The sequence below is a fragment of the Monocercomonoides exilis genome, assembly GCF_001643675.1.
Source record: "Monocercomonoides exilis strain PA203 chromosome Unknown scaffold1-2713096, whole genome shotgun sequence".
NCBI classification, from domain to species: domain Eukaryota; phylum Preaxostyla; order Oxymonadida; family Polymastigidae; genus Monocercomonoides; species Monocercomonoides exilis.
Window position 1 is genome coordinate 2,134,348 of NW_027150546.1, and position 22,242 is coordinate 2,156,589.

At 36.7% G+C, this 22,242-nt stretch overlaps 4 protein-coding genes across 4 annotated transcripts; 2 read left to right on the plus strand and 2 right to left on the minus strand.

Moving 5' to 3' along the window:
- Positions 1 to 1,724: 1,724 nt before the first annotated feature.
- On the plus strand, positions 1,725 to 2,072 carry MONOS_3998 (uncharacterized protein; the record flags this gene model as incomplete). Its single annotated transcript, XM_067874034.1, has 1 exon — positions 1,725 to 2,072. One exon carries the CDS (start codon positions 1,725 to 1,727, stop codon positions 2,070 to 2,072), a length of 348 nt encoding a protein of 115 aa, XP_067736530.1.
- Positions 2,073 to 4,619: 2,547 nt separating this feature from the next.
- Positions 4,620 to 11,882, minus strand: MONOS_3999 (uncharacterized protein; the record flags this gene model as incomplete). Its single annotated transcript, XM_067874035.1, has 2 exons — positions 4,620 to 10,987; positions 11,240 to 11,882. 2 exons carry the CDS (start codon positions 11,880 to 11,882, stop codon positions 4,620 to 4,622), a joined length of 7,011 nt encoding a protein of 2,336 aa, XP_067736531.1.
- A 2,732-nt stretch (positions 11,883 to 14,614) lies between these two features.
- MONOS_4000 (Tre-2/Bub2/Cdc16 (TBC) F family protein D) lies at positions 14,615 to 18,560 on the minus strand. Its single transcript, XM_067874039.1, has 2 exons — positions 18,479 to 18,560; positions 14,615 to 18,421 (listed from the first exon to the last, which is right to left on the minus strand). Exons 1-2 carry the CDS (start codon positions 18,529 to 18,531, stop codon positions 14,752 to 14,754), a joined length of 3,723 nt encoding a protein of 1,240 aa, XP_067736532.1. The 5' UTR covers positions 18,532 to 18,560; the 3' UTR covers positions 14,615 to 14,751.
- A 130-nt stretch (positions 18,561 to 18,690) lies between these two features.
- MONOS_4001 (putative 19S proteasome regulatory subunit Rpn9) lies at positions 18,691 to 21,802 on the plus strand. The gene is made up of 7 exons (XM_067874040.1): positions 18,691 to 18,753; positions 18,823 to 18,983; positions 19,045 to 19,388; positions 19,488 to 19,643; positions 19,831 to 19,968; positions 20,505 to 20,708; positions 21,034 to 21,802. The coding sequence occupies exons 1-7, from the start codon at positions 18,713 to 18,715 to the stop codon at positions 21,184 to 21,186; spliced, it is 1,197 nt and encodes a 398-aa protein (XP_067736533.1). The 5' UTR covers positions 18,691 to 18,712; the 3' UTR covers positions 21,187 to 21,802.
- The last annotated feature ends 440 nt before the right edge of the window (positions 21,803 to 22,242 follow it).

Here is a 22,242-nt window from a genome sequence, read left to right on the forward strand (position 1 = left end):
GGCACTTTTTTTGTTTTTGACTGCCAACTTTCAACAAACGTTGATTGGCTTTTTTCACTTTTATACAATGTTTTAACAAATTTTTAACAATTCAGTACTTGTTTGTTTTATTATTTTTAGTTTGTTTCTCACTGAGTTATCACGTTTTTTTGTATTTTTATAAGTCACTTTTCTCAGCGAATCAGGCAACTCACAAAAAATTGATGAGTTGTTTTGAATAGCATAAACTATAATCTAACTATTTTTAAATTCCTTTTTTTCAAAAACAATTTTTTCTTGTTTTTTTCACATTTCATTTTTCATAACAACTTGCAAGTTCAAAACTGATTGTTTCTTTGCAAAAATGATGAAACAAAAAATATAAAAATTTGATATGAATTTCAAATGCACTGATAAAGAAGTGTTACAAATTACAAAACATTGTTTTTTATTTGTCTGGAAAAGCCAAATGGCATTAACCAAAAATGATCTGAGATAACAATTATGATATTTTGATGAGTTCTTGACAAATAGAAAATGTTAGTGTTTTATTTTCTTTCAATACTTTATTATCAGAGCATTTGTTTTTCATTTCAATTTTTTTTTAATTTTTTTTCATTTCATCATTTTTGCAAAGAAACAATCAGTTTTGAACTTGCAAGTTGTTATGAAAAATGAAATGTGAAAAAAACAAGAAAAAATTGTTTTTGAAAAAAAGGAATTTAAAAATAGTTAGATTATAGTTTATGCTATTCAAAACAACTCATCAATTTTTTGTGAGTTGCCTGATTCGCTGAGAAAAGTGACTTATAAAAATACAAAAAAACGTGATAACTCAGTGAGAAACAAACTAAAAATAATAAAACAAACAAGTACTGAATTGTTAAAAATTTGTTAAAACATTGTATAAAAGTGAAAAAAGCCAATCAACGTTTGTTGAAAGTTGTCAGTCAAAAACAAAAAAAGTGCCAATAAGTGAAAAAGTGACATCGAAATGTTGACACTATTAAATTTTGGATGAATTATCTGTGAAATTTTTGCAATCAACTGATGAGTGCGGGGTGTTCAGTGCAATGAAAGAAAATAATGAAAAGAACATTTTGAATCGTTACCATTTTGAAGACAAATTCCATTTGGCAAATGAACAAATTAACTTGAAGCTTTCGAAAGCGAAAACAATCAAAAGTCCAAATACTGAAAACATTGCAGAATCAACATACGATGAAGATAATAACATGCACATTTTTTTTTGAGTGCTGTGAAGGAACTTTTCTGCAAGACGATGTTGAGAAGAGAAAAAAAGAAGAGGAATGCTATTCAAATGAAGTTTGCATTTTTCATTCATTGACAAGATTTAATCTGCAATAAAAAATATAGTATTAACAAAAAAATTTTTTGAAATTTCTATTTTTAAAAAAAGAATTGTGGACCATCATATCAGAACTTTTGCTGGTGCTTTTTGAATATGTCAAGGTGGATTTGAATCATGGTAACATTTTCTTGAACAACATTCTTCTGACGCCTGACGGACACGTGAAACTAGGCATGAAATAAAGTTTACCATTTATTTTGTATATTCATCACAAATCTGTATGTGAAAACATTTTTGATTTAAACAATCAGGCTTATTTCGAATCAAGAGGCTATCATCTTCATTGGGACGAGCATCTGCTTCGTCTTCGAGTTCATCGTCATCAGCAGGACATACATTTTCAGGTTCCTTCACTGATCTTCAGCAGCTTGGAATGGTTCTGTTTGAACTGTGCATACTCCGTCCTCTGACGCATGCTGACAATGATGAGTTGTTTAAACTGTCCGTGCAGTCAAAGCAGTCGAAGCCATCTGTGAAAGGCGTTAGCGATTTCATTGAAAGCCGTATGAGCTCAGCAGTCGACAAGGAGACAGTCGCACTCACGACTGATTTGCTGAGGATGCCTATGACAATGATGACGGTGAGTGTGAAGATGAAGAAGAGGATGATGGTGAATGAAGAAAGAATGACAGAGAAAGAAGACATTGTCAGCGTGCTTTCTCGGCCGAGCTTTGCGAAGAGGCAGCAGTTGCGAGTGGGAGAAGAGCTGAGGGAAATTTAAAGGGAATGCTGTGAATTTTGGGAGAGAGACAGAAGGGAAAAGAAAGAGAAAGAGAAAGAGAATGAGAGAAAGAGAAAGAGAATGAGAGAAAGAGAGAGGAAGAGGAGAAAGAGGAGGAGGAAGAGGAAGAGCAGATGAAGAGCAGAAAAAGCATGCAAAGAAGCAGACAAGAAGAGCAGATGACGAAGAGGCAAAAAAGAACAAAAAGAAGAATGCAAAGACTGCTTTTTTGATGGGCAGAGAATCAGAATCTGTTTTGTCTTCTTTCTCGTCAAATTCTATTAAGTTTCTATCATCGCCAAAGCCATCGCAATCGTTGTTATTATCTTCCTCCTCCTCCTATTCCTCCTCATCTTTATCCTCCTCCTCCTCCTCCTCTTTTTCTTCTTCTCCTTCTCCTTCATTTTCTTCTTCTTCTTCTTCTTTATTACCATCTTTTTCTTCTTAAAAGTTCTTAACTTTTTCTTCGTCTTCTCCTTCTCCTTCTCCTTTTTATTCTTCTTCTTCTTCTTCTTCTCTATCATCTGGTTCCAATCAATCAATTTTCTCACAAGTCTTCGAAAATTTTGTTGCAGTTAATATTGGCTTAATTGTTTTGATGAGAACTTACATTCATCCTGTTTATCCTTCATCACGTCTTCACTCTTCAGTTGAAGATTTTCTTGTTCCTTTCAAAATTTTATTTCGTTTTTCTTCGCTTTTCCACTCAAGCGTTAGCGATGAAAGTTCTTTTCTTTTTCAACTTTTAATAATAACGCAGTGAGTCAGGTTTGCTCCGAGATAATGAGTATTGATCACAATTTATGGGAGGTTAAAGTGAGAACTTCGCCCTCCAAAATATGAAGTGGAAAAAAGAGCGAGATGAAAATATAGGCAATGACATTAAAACAATAAAAAGTGTATAATGAATTGTCCGCTTCACTTCATCACAGACTTCGCCTTTTTGCTACGGTCACGAAGACCAGAGGGCAGGGGACATTGACCCTCGGAGCTCTCTCCTGCAGGCCGTGCAGGGATCTGGTGAAGCGAGTTCGATCAAAGGAGTAGAAAGAATAACTACTCTCGCTTTCGCGAGGCGTGGAAAAGAAAACTGCCTGTGCAGTGCTCTGCCTCCTGCTCTTCTGCTGCATCAGCAGAGCAACACCAATCAACACACACACTGCATATTGAGGATCTTGTTGTCTTCTATGCGAATCATTCACAATCGATATCAGGAGTACTCTCTCGATATGAGCAATTTCTTAATCCCTGTGTATCTGCGTCGTTGTCAGGAAAAGAAAAATCTCTTCGAGCGGTTGATCTTTAGTCTTTCCTTCTCTGTCTCGCCATTTTTTCTCGTCATCTCACCCCAAACTTCTGTCTCGCCTTCGCACCCAGCCACCTATCGTCTCTCCATCCGCGTTCGTATTATCTCGGAGAAAACGTGTCTCTCTGCGTTCTATCAAAAATCTGAGGTAATTCTCACTGTTCAAAAGATGTTTGGTCAGAATGAAATCGAGTCAAATGAACACAGAGAATGAATTCAAAGGAGATTTTTCTTCAGATAAATAAATAGAACAGCTCATTTTTCAATATAAAAAAAAAATTATTTTCTTTAAAATTCCTTGTTTTGAAACATCACATTTTATCTTTCAGATTCCACAAAAAAAGGAAAAAAAAACAATTCTTTGTTCATGAAAATTTCAATAACAACAAAGAGATGTCAACAATTCAGTCCCTCCTTTCATGAAGCTGAATTCACATTGTTCTTTTCTTCAACAAAGAAAAAAGAAAGTTGAGAGAGGAAATTACAAAAGAGGTTCTTGAGCATGAACAATACCTGATCCTCACAGTCAAGAAACAACAAAGCCAACAGATTGAATGAGTTTCTCTTGTTCTGTTTAATTCTCTTCACAAATAATATGTTTCACAGAACAATGATGTTCATTGGTGGAGGAATTGATTCTTCTGATGCAATCGTTGCAAATGAACAAACTACTATATTTTTCCTTTCTGAGACAAAAATAGAGATATATCTTTTATCGTCTGTTGTGAATGTTGTGATTGCTACAAATAAAGAAAAAATCGCTTGGAAAATTGAAAAAAACAAATGGAATTGATAATACAAATGGAGGTACACAAAATAGGAAATGAAATAATGAATGTTGATGTTTGCAATGAAAAGAAAAGAAAAGAAAAGAATCAACTGAAAAGCCAAATTAGAGATTAATGAAAAATTTCATTTGACAAGATTCACTCAAAATAATTGTGTGGTGGAGATTCAGCGAACACAAAAACATGAATATATAAAAACACAACAAACACTGCTCATCCAAAATCTGCATTCAGAATCGGTGAAAGAAAAAACAAAGTGAAACACAACAACCAATGAAAACAATGAAACAAAAAAAAAAAAGGTTGATATCAAAAACAAGAAGAAATGTGCTGATGAACAAAAACAAAAAGGGAAGAGAGATCCTCTCTCAGACTGATAAAAGATAACATTGAGGCGGCTTTGGAAACAAATACATTTTTCCAACAAAAACACAATTGTCACCAACTCTTCATTCACTTCTCTGTCTTCAAAGTTCCTGTGATATCTGAAGAATTCACACTCGTCATGTGTTCCCCATCTTCTGTTGTCTCCTCCAGATCAATCGCATCTGACATCGTCAGAATTGCTGCTCCTGCAGGAAATCGCTGGATGAACTCTCGCTTCAGCCCTGCCAAGCTCAGTCTGTCTTCTGGCTGAGCAGACAGGCAAGCTCGGATGATTTCAAAGAAATTCGACTCCTTCACAGCTGACATGTTCGGTCGTTCGTGATTCACTATCTTCTGCCCTGCCACCTCACCCTCATACTCATCAAATGGAATCTCCAGTGTCAGACACTCCCACAGCATCATCCCAATCGAGAATGCCACTGACTCCTTTGTCGCTCCCATCTTCTTGTTCATCTGCAGCTCTGGTGCTTTCCACCTCAGACACTCTTTTCTTTCTTCATCTTCATCATCCTCAAACGCTGATGATGGAGGTGGCGACTTGGTGAATCTCTCGCTCATCACTGAAATATCAGAGGAAGATGTGACCATGGTGGAGCTTGAAGAGATAGATGAACTGTCAGAGTCTGATGAAAAGTCGGAGTGCAAAACAATACAGATCACCATGTGTTCCGAGAACAGCACAATGTGCGGAGTGAGATTGGCAAGCGATGACAGAGGATTCTCCATTTCATTGAACGAGTGGAGTGCCAGATTCGCCACCCAGAACAGGATCTGTGCAGCTGTCACCTCCCTCTCCTGCAGAGTGCCTATTGCCATCTCTTTTGTCTTGTTCCTTCCATGAAGCAGCATGAACAGTGAATCCCTCAAATCCACAATCAGTTTCTCATGGGGAGACGAACACGCCATCACATCCACCAGATTCGACATCGACGACGTGGTGGGGCACAGTTCTTCTCCCCGAACAAATGTTGAATCTGAATCTGTTGTTGAAGTGGTGGAAGTGGATGAAATGGATGGTGATGGTGATCTCTTTCGTATCTCTTCCTCTTCAACCTTCTCCAGCATCCATTCAGGGATCTTGTCTGAATCTCTCCCCAAAATATACTCAGTGGAACCACTCTCAGAAAGAAGATGCTCTGACGATTCTGAATGTCCCAAGCTTTTTGCATACACCCTCTTCTTTATCCTCTCTTCATTCTTCTTCTCTGCTTCCCTCTCTGCTCTCCTCCACTGTTCCTCGGGCGATGGCTCCATTGTCACCATCTCAATCAGCTTCGGATCCTTCCTCACTGTGTCATTCACAATCTCTCTCAGATCTTTGTTCTCATTCTTTGCCTTTCTCCATCGAACAGCAAACAAAATAAATCCAATCAGAACAATCAAAAACAAAACAACAAATATTATGGCAATTATCACAGCCCATGATGATTTTCCTTCTTTTCCTCCTTCAACAACTTTATCATTTCCAGTCTTTGGTTCTGTTTTGTTCTTCACAATCTGCGGAGAGGTTGCAGCCAATTGCTTTCCAAACAGAATCATCACTGATACCTCTGCTTCATCTGCAATATTTGATATATTTTCTGATGGGATTCTTCCAATCACTTCTGTTTCTGAAACAAAACTGTCTTCCTCAAATGGATATGTTTCAACCAACTCCACATCCCCTGTTTTGAATATCAATCTGAATAACAAGTCACAAGGAAGAAGAAGTGATCCCTTGAATTTCACAACAACATTGCTGCCATTCTCATTCACTGAAACATCTTCCAGTTTGGGAATGAAAAATGGAGATGACCTTTCTCCTGCTATCCCTCCAAGTGTGCATCCATCATTCAAAATCCAAAATGAAGAATTTTCTTTCAATCCATCTCCTCCTTTCACGCTAGAAATGGTCAATGATGCAGAATCTGAACAAATGATGTTTCGACGAAGAGAGGGATATTTTTCAATGAATGGATTGTTGTTCAAAAACTCCCCTTTCTCAATCGTCACATCACCTGCAGACACTGACAATCCACCTTGTGAAGCATTCGAAACAATCACATCCTTCATCATCAATGAAGAATTCGCTGAGTGAACAAGCGATCCATTCCATTTGCAAATTTCTTCAAAATTATTATTTCTCTCACTCTCACTCTCTTTTGAAAGAATTCCTTCAAATTCACACATTTGCAACGAAACATCTTTTGCATTGCTTATCTCCATAATGCTTCCTTTAACAGAGAGAGAATCACAGTTTGAACAGGAACAATTTGAAAGAATTATTTGAGCTGGAGTTGAAGAAGCAGTGATAACAGAAGCTCCTTTTGAATTCCTCGAACAGTTGTCGAATGAGGAGATTCCAATTGAAATTGAACTCGAAGACGAATCGTTTATCGCAATGACACAACCTTCAGACAATTTCACTCCATCTGCAGACACTCCATTAAATACAACACTTCCACATTGTTCAATCTCAAACACATCTGTTGTCGATTCAATTTGTTCCAGTTTCACATTTGTAATATTTATCTCATCTCCATTTAACAAAAACGAAGGCTTCTGGAATGAAAGCATTGATATTGAGCAGTTATCAACATGAAGAATTCCATTTGCAATGCTCAACAATGTTGAATTGAGAACAATAGATTCAATGCTTTCTGATTGGCCAACAGATGAAAAATCAACAAATGAAAGAGAAAGCTGTCCACTTGCCTCGTGAATGATTGAACTGCCTGAATATGAAAATAACTGACCAAAGTTGAATTTCAATCTCTCAATCCGAACATTCTCTGAGGTTGTGATAATACTGCCCTCGTTGGTTATTGTTGAGTTCAGGTACACCAAAGCAGATGAGGGAGATTGAAGCGAGCGGATGGTCACATCAAGAACATCACACTTCCCAACAATTTCTGTTTGCTCCAAGATCAGCAGCTGTGAATACAGTGATGGAATGATGTGCTGCACTCCAAAGCTCAATGAGTGGCATGGTGTGTCCAATTCTCCACATTGCTTGCTGTCTGCGCGATTCTCTGCAACTGATGATACAAATATCGTCTCGCTCTGGTATCTCATAACCCTCAGCAGCAGATCCTCTTCCCCCGCAAACGAGTCTGTTGTGCATCCCCATATTGCCTTGTCTTTCACAAACGGTGCTCTGAAATCCAGCAAGAATTGCTCATCAACAATTTGTGTCTCGATTGAGTGGCATCGAATATACACATCGCTCCCTCTCAATGCAGAGTTGTCTCGGAACGTGATATTCGACAGCACAAACTTCAGAGGCTTCTCATCCATTGAGGTGCATTCAAGAAACAGCCACCCACCTCTTCCTGCGGTCGAGCAGAAGCACTCAGAAATCTTGCAAAATGAGCACTCAAAACTTCCTCCCTCATTCAACTCACAAAACATCCCTCCTCCCTTTCCACACTTCAACCCTCCGCATCTCTTCATCGTTGTGTTCCGAACCACCATTTTCAATGGCTCATCATTCTCATTTCGAATGATCGAGATGTTTTCTGTTGTGTCTTGGGTGACTTCTTCAAACAAACTCCACTCAATATTAATGTTTTGTTCTCCTTCATTGCTCCCTCTCTTCTCTCCAGCTGATCCCTTTGATATCCTCAATCCACTTGCTCCTTCAAGCTCAATATTCTTCATCGTCAGGTTTTTCGCATTCAGCACCGTTGTTGACAACACAGAAATAACATCCTGCGAAAAGCTCAACAATTGCATCGTCACCAATTCCAGCACAACTGTCCCTCCATCTGCTTTGATCAGCCCATGATCTGTCAATTCTTCTCTCTCATCTCCTTTTTTGGTGAATGAGCAGTCTTTCACAGTCAACAATCCCTCGCTTGATCCAACATGCATCAAAACATCCACTCCACTTGCGAATGAAGATGGAAGCACAAACTTGATCAGTTCCAAATTGGAAATGCCACAAATCTTCATTGCTGCTTCTTCTGCTCCTTCAAGCGATGAGACACATTCCAATGAGCACATGCTGCTCTCATCCGATTTCACTGATATTCCACTCGCATCAACACTCTTCCGAAGATACCCTTTTCCAATGATGCTGACATTCCTTTCATTTCCTTCTGGCAATCGATCCAATGAATAATCCATCGACAGACACGGATAATCTGAGAATCCACACACACACACATCACAACCTTCGCTCCCAATAAATATCTCTGATCCAATTGCTCGCCAGAAATTGACCAGCGGAATGGCATTCGTTGTGTCACTCCCATCAAAGCCTCTCATAGAATCCAACGAAATATCTGCCAGATGCCCAGTCACATATGGAAGAGAGGTGTTTGTGATGCTCTTTGTCAAGTTTGGCGATTCAACAAACAGGTCATTTCCATGTCTGGCAACATTCGGCTTGTCTGCCTCAAAAACAGGGGATGAGATCACAAATGAAGAAAAGCCATCAATCAGCTTCAGTGCCATCCCTCCTCCAAACCCAATCTTCCGTTCTTCTGCTGGTGCTGTGCATCCTGTGAATGTGCATGAAATAACATTCATTTGAATGCTCCCTTTCAACTGACCATCAATGGCTCCTCCTCTGCTTTCATCAGTGAGCACAGAACATCCATCAAAAACACACTCTTCAATATTTATTTCTGCATTTGTATTTTCATCATTGCTGTTGTCAATGCTTACACACCCTCCACTTCCAGCTGCTCTTTCTATTTCTGTGAAATTGCTGTTCGTCATGTTCAACCACAGTGTGCTCATCAACTCGGTATTTGTTCCACTTCCAGACAATGAAATCAGCGGATTTCCACTCAAAGTGATTGATGAAGCTGAGAATTTGTCGATTATCAGGATCCCTGACCCAACAGACAAGAACAGAATTGTCAATTCTGATGATGGATTTTGAAGAGAAAGCGAACATTGAGACAGAGTTATTGATGATGATGAGGATGAAATGAAAGTGGAGTGAAGAGGCAGGGAAGATGGAAGAGAAAAGATGAGTTTTGATAATTCTGTTTCAACACTGGCTGAAATCATCGCTGAATTGGATGTCTCACTTGAATCAGAGACTGTCCAACCACTTTCCCCATCTTTTCCTCGGATTTCATGTTTCTGTTCACCAAATGCCAATTCATCGCTCATCATAATCATTCCATTCACAACAATTTTCTTTGTTCCTGTTTGTCTTGTGAGGGAGTGCTTCATTGTCAAACAAGGGAATTGGACAATTCCACAGCGCGAATGATTGGATGCCTCAGAATTGCTCACATATATTTCTTCTGGGGTGGGGAGGAGATAGATGCACAGAGGAATAGCCAAACTCGTGTCTCCATTGTCATATCCTCTCACTTTCTCAAGAGAATCCAAAGAGGCTTCCACGCATGTGATGTTTTCTGATTTTGCTGTTTCTTCCAGATTGGGTGAAATGACAAAGATGTCTCTTCCCCATTTGGCTGTGTTTGTTCCAAATGAAGAGGAGATCAGGAAATTGGGATTTTCAGTCGACAATCGAAGAAGGATTCCTCCCCCAAATCCATATGTTGCTGAGCAATAGCACCCATCAAAAGATCCGTCTTTCACTTTCACTTCATTTCCATTCCCAACGCACAGCATCATCGATCCCCCATCAGCTGATGTTCTGCTTCCACATCCTTCAAAAGTGCAACAATTCACATCAATATTTGCCTTGTCATTCGAAAACGATATCACTGCTGCTCCGCTCGTTGTTCTCTCAATCCCATCCAAGGCACACTCTGAAAGTGTCAATGAAATCTCATTTGTCGAAGAAAGCGAAAACAGCGAATTTGTGGAAATCGTCTTTGCCCAGTTCACATGTTCCATCTGAAACATCCCATTCTGAATGTTTAACAGTTCTGTCGAAAAAGCTGTTTCTGCTGATTGTCCGCTCCCAAAAGATATGTTCAGTTTGCTGACGCTCATTCCTCCTGCTCCACTTATCTCAAACAGCCTTGACCCACGGTTATTCGGATGAGCCGAGTCATGCACAAGAACAAAGTCTCTGGCAGTCAATGTGCCTGTCGAAACCGAAAATAGAGATAACCCAGATGCTTCAAATTCTGTATGGATTGCTGTGCTCATATTGCTTTGACCATAAACAGTGAAACTGTCTGTTCCACAATCAAAACTATTTGTTTCGATAATCGTTCCCGAAGATACTTCGACATTGGTCACTAAGTCTGGAATAAGCTGAGACAAACAATTGCTGATCGTGCTGCATGGATAAGATTCATAAATTCCACATGCATATGTGTCGTTGCCTTTTGGTTGTGAATCAGTTGATGAGACAAATCTCACGTTTCCAAAATCATTGCGAAGCCAATCACTCCGATAGGTATATGAATTAGAATTTATACAAACTCTGTATGATGTTTGACCGGTTGAATAGCAACTTGGATCAATATTATTAGATGTTGAACCATGAAGCAACATATCGTAGCCACACCTTGTGCCTGTGTTATTGTGGAAAAAACAATAATAAAACAAAACTCTTTTGTTATTTGCATTCAGTAACAAGCAAACTGCTCCTCCTGAAAGCGAAGAGCAATGATAAAATAAACAATTTGAGAATAAAATTTGAATTGTTCCATCCCAATGAATAATTGCGCCTCCGCAAGAAGTTGAAGAATTTGACGCTTGACAAAATTTGAAGAATGAGTTAATAACGCATTTTTTTTGTTTTTGAGCAGTTTCTTGATAAAAACCAATTCCTCCTCCGTCATTGGTAGCAGAACAGTTATTAAATAAACAATTGTCAACCATTGGCTGAACATAAATTGTCTCAAACTGAATCCCTCCTCCACCCCAATCTGAAGAACCATATGCAACACATTGATCAAATGTTGAATGATGCACAATGCATTCAGCAATTTTCAAAGCATATATTCCTCCACCTCTTGTAGAAGTTGCTTCGCATCTTGTGAATGAAGAATTCTCAACTGTAAGAATGGCACTTGCATTGTCATGCACATAAAGAGCGCCTCCTTGTGGTGCTGTGCAATCTTCCCATTCACACAACGAAAAGGATTGGCTTTCTGTTGTGTTCAGTTTTTCTTTTTTCTGAAGAGCATTTGTTTCTCTTTTCCCGAAGTTTATTGTTGTGTTTTTGCAGACGAATTCCTGTGAAGAATATGATCCACTCGATATCCCTCCTTCAAAGACATTCACACACGAATAAATGAGGCTGTTCTCCATTGAACTTCGAAAACATGAATGTTCCACAAAATGATCGCTATTCTTATCAGATTTCACAGACATGTTCTTAAAGGCACAATTATCAATCTGTTCGCTTTTGCTCTTTCCTGAAACAAGAAAATAGTCTGAAGCTGAAATAGCTAGGTCTGTCATGATAGAATTGCTCAAAACAGCAACATTTGAATCATCAGATGAAAATATGAGACTGGATGGGTTAAGACTCTCTTGGGGGATCAAAGTCATGTTTGTGAGGCAGATTGACCCGATAATCAAATGAAAAGGTGATTCCGATTTTTGGTGGGAAACACATGAATCCAACACCACATTCGATTTATCTGTTATTAGAATAAATGGGGAGGAAGAATATTCCACTGCCACATTTTTCAGTCCAACTGAAGCATTGGAAAACCGAAAAAATGAATAAATCGCTGTGCATGTTCCTGCCATCCATCTGTTCATTCCTGATGCTTTTCTCTGTTCTGAAAAATAAATGTTATTGCCAGTTGTGAAAAACTGTGCATCATTTGAGTTGCCTTGACCAAAATAAATACAGTTATGTTTAAAAGTTGTATTTGAAAAAATACCTTGGTTTTCAAATGTGGCTGTTTCATAGATGAATTGAGATTTAAATGTCTCTGCCAGAATCAGACATGCTAAAAGAAACAAATGCACCCTCATACGGAATTAAAATCAGTTTTGATTTGATAAATTAATTATTATGAGAATGATCATTTTTTATTTTTTTAACACATTATTGAAAAAAAGAAAATGTGAGTTCGAAATACTTATTATTGTTTTTGAAACTAATTGGAAAAAGTACTTTGTCAAGATTCTGCTCTTAAACAGCAGTCCAGAATAAAACTGTTTTTTTCTAAAAAAATATTTAACCATGAATCATTCAATCTTTTGAAAGAAAAATTTTATAAACCAAATGCAATTTGGTGCTTGTTTGGCAAATAGGTTTGCATTGTATATTCAATCACTAAAACAGACAATTATTTGTAAATGAATTTTTGAAAAATAGTTATAAGAAAACGTCAAAACTAACTAAAATTTGTTTCTTCATTGTTTGTTATTCATAAAACATTTATGTTTTGATCCCAATTCGCATGGAAAATATCTGATAAACCATAGTCATGTTTTCAGATTGAATTGTTTTTTCAAAACTATTGTTGAACGTGCAATCAAGATTTTCAAGGAATCCAATAATCATACCTTCTGTTGAGAAATGTTTTTTTCATTAAACTGTGGAATTGGATTCAAATATTTTAATGCAAAAGAGTTAACAGTTTGCATAACCATTTGATTAGACAGTTTTGCGAACAAATATGAAAGAAATGGTTTATATTATCATTGGCTGACTGAAAAAAAGATAAAAGGTGGAAGATACTTAAAGAATGCCAATTTATATGTTTGCTCATTTCTGGTTTGTGAATGATTTTTTTATAATATCATTTGTTCGTTTTGCAGGCATTTGATTTGAGAGATGGATAAACAACATTTGAAAATTGCTTTTCGGAAAGAAATACTGTTGAGAATTTTTGGCAAAGATGAAGTTTGTAATATTTTTTTTTGTATATTTATTTTTTTTAATTGTTCAGAGTGCATGAACCAAATAAACTGAATGAATGACTGACATTCACTTTTCTTGGAAGAATGCCTTGCTCGAACAACTGGTTCATGTGGAAAGAATGTCGAGGCGAAAAGATTGGATTGGTGCTGGACGAAATAAATTTTTGATTCAATCAGAAGGAATTGTTAAAATTCCAAATCTCTCTTTTTTCAGAAGGATCAGAAACCTTCTCAAACGAAAATGAGAACACTTTTTGAAATGGATGATTGGAGAATATGTTACAGAAACGATTGAAAAAGGATGGAATGATGAATTTTTATTGAAGAAAATGTGTATTTTCAAATGAACAATAATTGAAAATGACAAACAAATCAAAAGGTTTGCTTTATATATATTTTTTAAAAAAAATAAATTTTTTGTATTTTTATTGTTTTTTTCATGCTTTTCAAAAAGCGAGGGATTTGATGACTTTGAAGAATAAGAACAGAGGAGAAGGAGAAGGCAAAGAAGAAGAAAAACAAAAATTCAAGAAATAATGAAGATGCATTGCATTGGGTTTTTGCGAAGAGTTATTTTGGAAGAAAGATTATTTATGAGAAAGAAGTGAAGGAAAAGCGGAAGATTTTGAATGAAAAGAATGGTTTCCAAATATTTCATGTTTTTTGTCAGAGAAAAAAAAAGATGGAGTTGAATACGTGAAAGATTGAGAAGACGTTGTTTCTGAGAACACACAAAAATGGAAGAAGAAGCAAGATAACGTTTGTTTTTGCTGAATTTCAACCAATTTTATTTGATGTTGCTTTTTATTACAATTCCTCCAAGCTAATCATCTCATTTTGTTAGCTTCAATCGTTTATTTATTAATTTTGCTTCTTCTTCTTCCTCCCCTTCCTCTTCCTCTTCTTTTGCATCTTCTTCACCAATAAAAATGTAATGTTAACAATTCATTCTTTTCAACTCTTTGTTAATTCTTCTGCAAGTTTTGTTTTCCATTTCTATTCACAAACACAAAGCTAATTTTCTCATCTGTCAAGAAGAAGCAGCCAAAACAATTAGGCAATGCAATGGATATGATATTGACATCCAATCAAAAAAGAAAAAGAAAAAGAAAAAGAAAAAGAAACTTGTTTCAAATAAGTTGTTAATAAATTTTTGCTCACAAAGGAAACATCTTGTTCATCATTGAAAATTATGCTTCTTAGTGAAATTCCAATTAATTTTTGTGATGAACTGTTCAACAGACACATTTCTTCCTTTCCCATCCAATTTGATTCATTTTGAAAAATATATAAATAAAAAAATACCTGCCATTAAACAAAACGAAATAAAACTTCATTCTGAAATAATGAAAAAATAAATAATTTTGATGAGATTTGCAAAAATTACGAAAATTAAATAAAATAAAATAAAATCAGCCAAAAGGTATTCGCAATCACCTCATAATTCTGTTCACTCATTTTCATCAGAAGTTGTTTTGATGTGCTCTTCGTCAACCATCTGGAACTCTCCCGAAGTCGAATGTTCTGAGTCTTCCAATGATGATGACTGTAACAACGATGACGGAGAAGATGAAGATAATGTGATGGAAGATGACATTGAAGGTGAAGGTGAAGGTGAAGACGAAGACGAAGACGAAGATGAAAGCGAAGAGGAGGAAAAAGAAGAAGGCGGAGAAGCAATTGGCGAATCCTGCGCTGCTGAAAAGGGGCTTTTCTGCTTTTTATCGTCCTCCTCCTCTTCTCTCCCTCTCCCTCTCCCTCTTCTTCCTCTCTTTCTCCATTCATTTTTATTCTCTCCGTCTCTTTCTCTTTCTCTTTCTCCTTCTCCTTCTCTCCTCTCCATCTTCTCCTTCTTCATTGGTGACGAAAACCAAGAGCCAACTGTCTTGAACATTCCTCCAACAGCAGAAAACGACCACGACACAATCGAAGCTGTGCTGCTCCACCAGCCTTTCAACGCCTTTTGCGTGTTCACCCAAATCTGCTCCCAGTCTGCTGCATACAAATACACTTTTTGCCCGTTTTGGCTTGCACTATCATTTTTTCTGTGACCATTGAAATTTTTATTATTTTTATTATTTTTATTACTTTTATTATTATAACCATTACTATTATTACTATTATTACTCCCTGTTTTCCCCTCTGCCAAATCTCCAATGAACGACCTTCCAATGCAGATGAACTGTTCTCCTCTCTTCGCATAGCGCTGGCCCAGGGCATCGCTCCATTCTTGTTCAGACAGAACGGATTCAGTCGCGTTCTGCAGGCGATGGAGAAGAAGATCGCGAGATGGGGGCGGGTCAGAGGAAGAGGAAGAAGAGAAGGAGGAAGAGGAAGAGGAAGAAGAAGAGGAAGAAGAAAGGGAAGAAGAAAGGGAAGAAGGAGAAGGAGAGGAGGGAGAAGGAGAAGATAAAGGAGACGAAGAAGAAGATGATATTGAATCAATAGATGAAGAAGAAGAAGGAGAAGAAGAAGAAGCATTTTGCTGCGTGTTCTTTTCTTCTCCATTGATGTCGAAGAAAGGCGGGTGAGGATTAATCAAATTCTCCAGTTTGGGAATGGCACAGAGCAAATGCTCAACTGTTGGCGGAGTGAAAATTGGAGATATGGAAAAAGAAGAAGAAGAAAGAGGAGAAGAAAGAGGAGAAGAGGGGAAAGAAAAGGAAGAGAAAGAAGAGGAGGGGGATGATGAAGAAGGAGAAGAGGAGGAGGAGGAGGAAGGGGAAGGTGAAGGGGAAGGGGAGGAAGAAGAAAGCGTTGAATCAGGTGGTATAGTTGATGGTGGTGATTGAGAAGGAGGAGAAAGATGAATGTCTGAAATGGAAGAAGAGCTGTTTTGAGAGTCAGTTGAAGTGCTGATAGAATCAGAAGGGTTCTTTGAAGAAGAAGAAGAAGAAGAGGAGGAGGAGGAGGGAGAAGAAGAAGAGGAGGAGGAAGAAGAAGAAGAAGAATCCGAAGAAACAGAAGAAGAAGGAGTAATTGGATTGAATTGATAAGAAGTATCCAACGAAAGGAAATTCGAAGGAGGAGAAGAAGCTGGCTTTGCGAACAAAACAGAAGAAGACATTGTGGAAGAGACAGAAGTTGGGGAGGACATGTTTGTTTTGACTGAAAAGGGAGAGGGAAGGAATTGATGAGAAGAAGAAAGAGAAAGAGATGAAGAAGAAGAAGAAGAGGAAGAGGAAGATATTGTTGTTGCTGTTGATGATGATGATGAAGTTGTTGTTAATGAATTTGGTGAAACAGAAGGAGAAGACGGTGAAGTTGCATATTTTTCCACAAAATTTGAAGAAGACGAAGAAGACGAAGATGAAACCGAAGCAACATTGCCAACCCCCTCAGAACCACTCAAAGAATCTTCCTTCCTTCTTTCTCTTCTCTTCTGTTTTCCTTCCTCTTTCCCTCTCCCTCTCTCCTTCTCTTCTCTTCCTCCTCTTCCCCCTCCTCTTCCCTTTCCTCCTCCTCTTCCTCCACCACTTCCTCCCCCTTTTCCCTCCAGCCCTTCCTGCAAGCTCCTGAGCGCCTCATGCTTCTCCCTCATCTCCTCTGGCCATTCGGCACACACCCTGATCTCCCCCACGCCTCTGTCCCCGACCCACAACTGCCTCAGCGCCTTCTTCGTCTCCAGCGCACAGCCAACAAACGTGCCCACGTCTTCCCTTTCAACCGCGGGGAAATGCATCAATAGAGACAGCGCATCATTCACGTCGGTCTCTTCGCTCATCAGCACAGGACGCATCGCAGCCATCATCGCCACGGCCACTTCGATCACGCTTTCAAACTGAGTGCCGAGAAGAAGAGGGTGGTTGGCAGCGAACAAAGAGTCCCAGAGGATGAATGTGACTTCGAGGGAGAATTCTCGGAGAAATAGCATGCGGAGCCAGCGGAGCAGGAAAAATTGTGGTTCCACGGAGAAATACAGGAAGCGGTTGTAAAGAGCTTCGTCGCGGGCTTTGAGGAGGGAGAAGCAGCGCTGGGACTCGAGGACGATGTTGGGGAGGAGGCGGAGAGGAGGAGAAGGAGGAGGAGAAGGAGAAAAGGGAGAAGAAGAAGAGGAACAGGAAGAAGGAGGAGAAGGAGAATTGAAAGAATTCGACTCAGAAGGCTCTACAGAAGCATCTTCTGAGGTGTTTTTGCTTGAGGCACCTTCAACTGAAGAAGCCGAATCTGTGTTTATTGAAGAAGAATTTTGTGTATTGTCATCAGAAGGTGTAGGCTTCACTGAAGAAGAAGTACTTGTGTCATTTTCTGAAGAGCTGATATAAGCAGGCGGATCAGTTTCTGTATCAGATTTCGGAGAAATGTCAGTTTTTATTTCTCCGTTGCTTGAATTTTGCTCTCCATCTTCACTTTTTTGAGAAGTGGATTGTTGTTCCTTTTGTTTTTGCCTTTGTAGTTGCATCTGCTTCTGTCGTTCTTCCTGCATTTTATCGAATTCTGGGTCGAAATACCAATTTTTAATGTTTGACATAAGCATATCAAACAGTGAGTATGTGTCAGCTTCAACATATGAATCATCGAAAAGAGTTTCCATAAAATTGGGAATCTGAGAAGGAAATGTCACTTCGTTTGTGGATTTTTTGCCTTTAACAAGCTTGCTGTCTGTTCTATTCTTTGTCAAACCCTGAAGCTGCAATTTTGGTACTGTGTTTGTCCAAATCACTGCATAAAGACAAGCTGCAAGTTCATGCATCCCTTGTTGATAGCTTTCTTTTGGATTTTCTCTCGCCCAAATGGTTAAAATAGAATTTATAGAATCCAAAACATGGTCTTGTCTGAAAAATGGAATTCCAACAAAAAGTCTGTGAAGATCCAATGGAATAATGCTTTCTGCCGAATCTGGTGACTCTCCAGAAGAAGAAGACGGAGAAGTTGCGGAATCTCCAATATCTATATATTTTTCTATTTTATACTTTGCTTTTAAATGCTGATATTGCTTCCTTGAAGCATTAATTTGTTCAATCCATTCAGTTCCAATTTTCCCTGTAAGAACATTTAAAAAATATCTCCAACAAACACCTCGAATAGGACTATTTTGTAGGCCATATTTGATAGCATATGCACGAGGTAGTATTTCTGAATTAAACGAATTTTCACCGAATAAAATATCTAATTCAATTCTTGAAAATCATGAATAATTTCACTCTTTTCTTTAAAAAGAAAAAGTTAAAAAATACTTTGCAAGTTCATATTGCTGAACATCCAATTGTTTGAAAGCCACATCTTCCATCACAAAAAATACGAATTGAAAATTGATCTGAAGCCAGAACATTTTTTTCAAAAGAGCAGTTGCCGTTTTTGCTTTGTTGAAATTTGTTTGACTTCATCTGTAACATTCATTTCTTATTGTTTAATTGAATCGAATAAATTAATTAATGAATGAAGGGACATTCGATCAATATATTGAAAAAATGACAGACTTGGGCCCGCTTGAGGAACTTAAGAGAAAGAAGTTTATATCTTTTGTATTGATTTGAGAAATTATTATTAATATTGTTTTTATTTTATATAAATCATTCAGGTTGTGGCATCAGTTAACTGAGGAAATTTTACAATATATCGATAATCATGAGGAAATGGACTTAACTTCTTTATATGAAACTATTGTTAATGGATTATTTCCTTATATGAATGAAATGAAGTGGGCAAAAATTGTTACAACAATTGCAAAAACAACTCCAAGTTTGTTATTTCTCCGCTTGATTATTTTATTGTGTAAATGATTTTTAATATTCTTTTAAAGATCCCGTTTCATTTTTGGCAAAAATTCGTGGAACTTTCGATGAGCAAATGAAAATGAATCATCTTGATTCTTATTTGATTATCACTTTATCTATTGCACAGCATTTACAATTCACCGATGAAGGAACACTTGAGGAATCTTCATCTTCTTCCACTTCATCTTCAACTGGGTTCATTTCAATGCTTAAAGGAAGAGAGCTAGCTGATCAATTAATATCTGAAGTAACTCCACTAATTGAGGAACGAATTGGATATGTAAACCCAACAATTCATTTAAGTTTGGAGGCACCAGTTGAAGAACCTGTTGTTGCATTATATCATTTAGTTATTGCAGAAAAATGTCAGGTACATATTTATTTTATTTCCACCAACAAATATATGAATAATATTTTTCTGTATTTTATAATATTTGTTATTTAATAAAAAATATTTATACGAAAATAGTTGTCACACGACTTTCTTGGCTTTTATCATCATATGCTTCAATATCTATCTCGAACACCCATGAAGCAAATCAAACTCAAAGTTCAAAGAGAAATTGCAAAGAGTCTTGCTGTTTCAGCTATTGTTTCTCCATCTCTATACACTTTTGGAGAACTTGTATGAATCTATTTTGTTTAAAAGCAATAATCTTTTCTTTTCTTTTTGATTATGAAACGGCGTTATTTTCATTTACATATTTATTTATTTATTTATTTATTTATTTATCTTTTTATCATTCCTCTCTTCCTGTTATCTAACTTTCAATCTTTCAAATTCATATATTTGATTCAACCTGTCATTTTAGGCTTCGCACCCGCTGTTTCAGTCTCTGAAGGGAACAGAAGACGAGTGGCTACACGAGCTTGTGCTTATATTCGATGAAGGAGATTCTCAAAAGTACAAAAAATTCATTACAGAACACGACGCAGTGATGAGAACACAGGTTTGGAGTGTTGTGCTTTGAGAATAGAGAATTGAGAATTGGGGGAAAAGAAAGAGAGAAAGAGAAAGAGAAAGAGATGAAATGAAAAGAAATTAGAATATATTTAAATATATCTATCTTTCATAAAGAAAAGTTATTGACAATTATTAAAAGTGATCATATTTTTTTTTTAAATGAGAATTTTAGAAATAAATTGAATGGAGTGAGGAATTCGTCTTTTTTTTTTATTTCGGAAAACATAATCAATTATGCGTCTGAAATAAATTTTGTATAAAACATACTTTTTTTTATTGTTTTTCATTCTTCTTCTTCTTCTTCTTCTTCTTCTCCTTATTCTTCTTCTTTTTCTTCTCCTTATTCTTCTTCTTCTTGTTCTTCTTCTTCTTCTTCTTCTTCTTCTTCTTCTTCTTCTTCTTCTTCTTCTTCTTCTTCTTCTTCTTCTTCTCTCTCTTTCTCTTTCTCTTTCTCTTTCTCTTTCTCTTTCTCTTTCTCTTTCTCTTTCTCTTTCTCTTTCTCTTTCTCTCTCTCTCATCCAGCCAATTCTTCTCGAGCACTCCTCTGTTTTGAGAGACAAGCTGCGTGTGGCTTCGATTGTTTCGTATGTCTTTTCGCTTCCCGTCGAAAAGCGGGTGATTTCCTTCGAAGACGTCCAGCGTGTGGCGCAGGTTTCTCCTGCGATGGTCGAATTTCTGGTTCTGAAGTCGTTTGCAACGGGAATTATAACAGGGAGAATAGACGAGGTTTGTGGAGAAAGAGAGAAAGAGAAAGAGAAATAAGTGATAATTCATTTTCAATTGGAGATTAGCTAAAAGAAATGGGAAAAGAGAAATGAAAAGAAAAAGTTAAAGAAAAAAGAAAGGAGGGAAAAATGATGAAATTTATTGTGAGGGTTAAAAGTGAAGTTGAATTTCAAAACTTAATGAAGATTTGTTATAATTGAATGAAAAACGATTAATTATTTAAATTTTTTATTAATATTTTTAACGAAATTTGCGATGTATTTTCTATCTTTCTTGATATATTTTCAATTCTTATGTTATTTTTTTTTCTTTTTTCTTTGAAAAGATCGAAAAACTTGTGGTTATAACTGACATAAAGCCGCGAATGCTCTCTCGTTTTCACGTTGCACAAATGGAAAAGAAAGTGACTGCCTGGAGTGAAAGAGCTGCTGATTCACTCCATTTCCTTCAGGCAACAATGAATTCCGCAAGAAACTAATTGTTGATAATTCTTGTTTTGAATTGATGAGTATAAAAAGGAATTTTAAAAAAAATAAATCGTACTGAATGAGGTTCGTTTTGTTCATGGGATTTTCATTGTGATTTTGCTGCTGTGTTTTCAGTCTCCAACTTTAGACTTGGCTCAATAATAATTATTAAATATATCTTAAACATCCTTTACAGATTTCTTGAGTTGTTAAAGTTAAACTTGAAAGGAAATGAATAAAAAATTTATTTCATCAATGGATAAAATACAAATAAAACTTATTGATTGAATAATTGAAGTTAAGTTTTAATTAAAAATCACAAAACATCAATGCTGAAACTCATCCTCTTAATTAAGCAACATCAATTTTCAATCAACTGGATCAAAATTTGGTATATGGTTTCGAAAGATACATGTGCATTACAAAATCGTTTGTTTCGTTTTTGATAACAATTCATAATTATGTATTTAAATGTTTTCTCTGAAACAAATTTTTTGTTGTTTATTTAGAAAATATTTTTTATTCCGAAAATTTTTATTTCCTCTTTTTCGAATGAAACTCAATAAACTTTGTTGTCGTTATGAATTTTGAATCAATTCGCAATCAAAAATATATTATTTGTTATCGTTATATAGGGTTATCTTTTTATTGGAACTTTTTTCTTTATTGGCACCAAAATGTTTTGAAATGAAAAAAAGTTAAAAACACATCAAAAAAATCCAAAACTCGAATCAATAACTCTTTTAACTTTTCTTTTTCCATTTTCACGTTCGAACGGGTCAAATTCATCACCTGTTTCATCGTCATCATTCTTAATTTTTCTGTATTTTCTTTTCACTTTTTTCTCCAAAGGCAATTCTTCTTCTTCGATTTCCTTTTCTTTTTCAACATTTTCTTCATTTTCCTTTTCTTTTTCTTCAATTTCTTCAATTTTCATCTTGTGCTTTTCATTATATTCATTTAGTTCATCAAGAAGCTTTTCTTTGGTTATTTCTTTTCCGAAGAAGTCGAAACAATGGGAATGAGAAGGAATGGAGTATTGAGAAAACTGAGGAAGCTTCATAAGA

Bases quoted from the DNA above. Each gene is read 5' to 3' on its own strand.
- MONOS_4001 (XM_067874040.1), top strand. From the start codon at position 18,713: ATGACAGACTTGGGCCCGCTTGAGGAACTTAAGAGAAAGAA. The intron at 19,389-19,487 runs GTACATATTTAT...ATACGAAAATAG, and splicing joins TTATTGCAGAAAAATGTCAG to TTGTCACACGACTTTCTTGG. The intron at 19,969-20,504 runs GTTTGGAGTGTT...TCTCTCATCCAG, and splicing joins ACGCAGTGATGAGAACACAG to CCAATTCTTCTCGAGCACTC.
- MONOS_4000 (XM_067874039.1), bottom strand. From the start codon at position 18,531: ATGGAAGATGTGGCTTTCAAACAATTGGATGTTCAGCAATATGAACTT. The intron at 18,422-18,478 runs GTATTTTTTAAC...ATGATTTTCAAG, and splicing joins CAGCAATATGAACTTGCAAA to AATTGAATTAGATATTTTAT.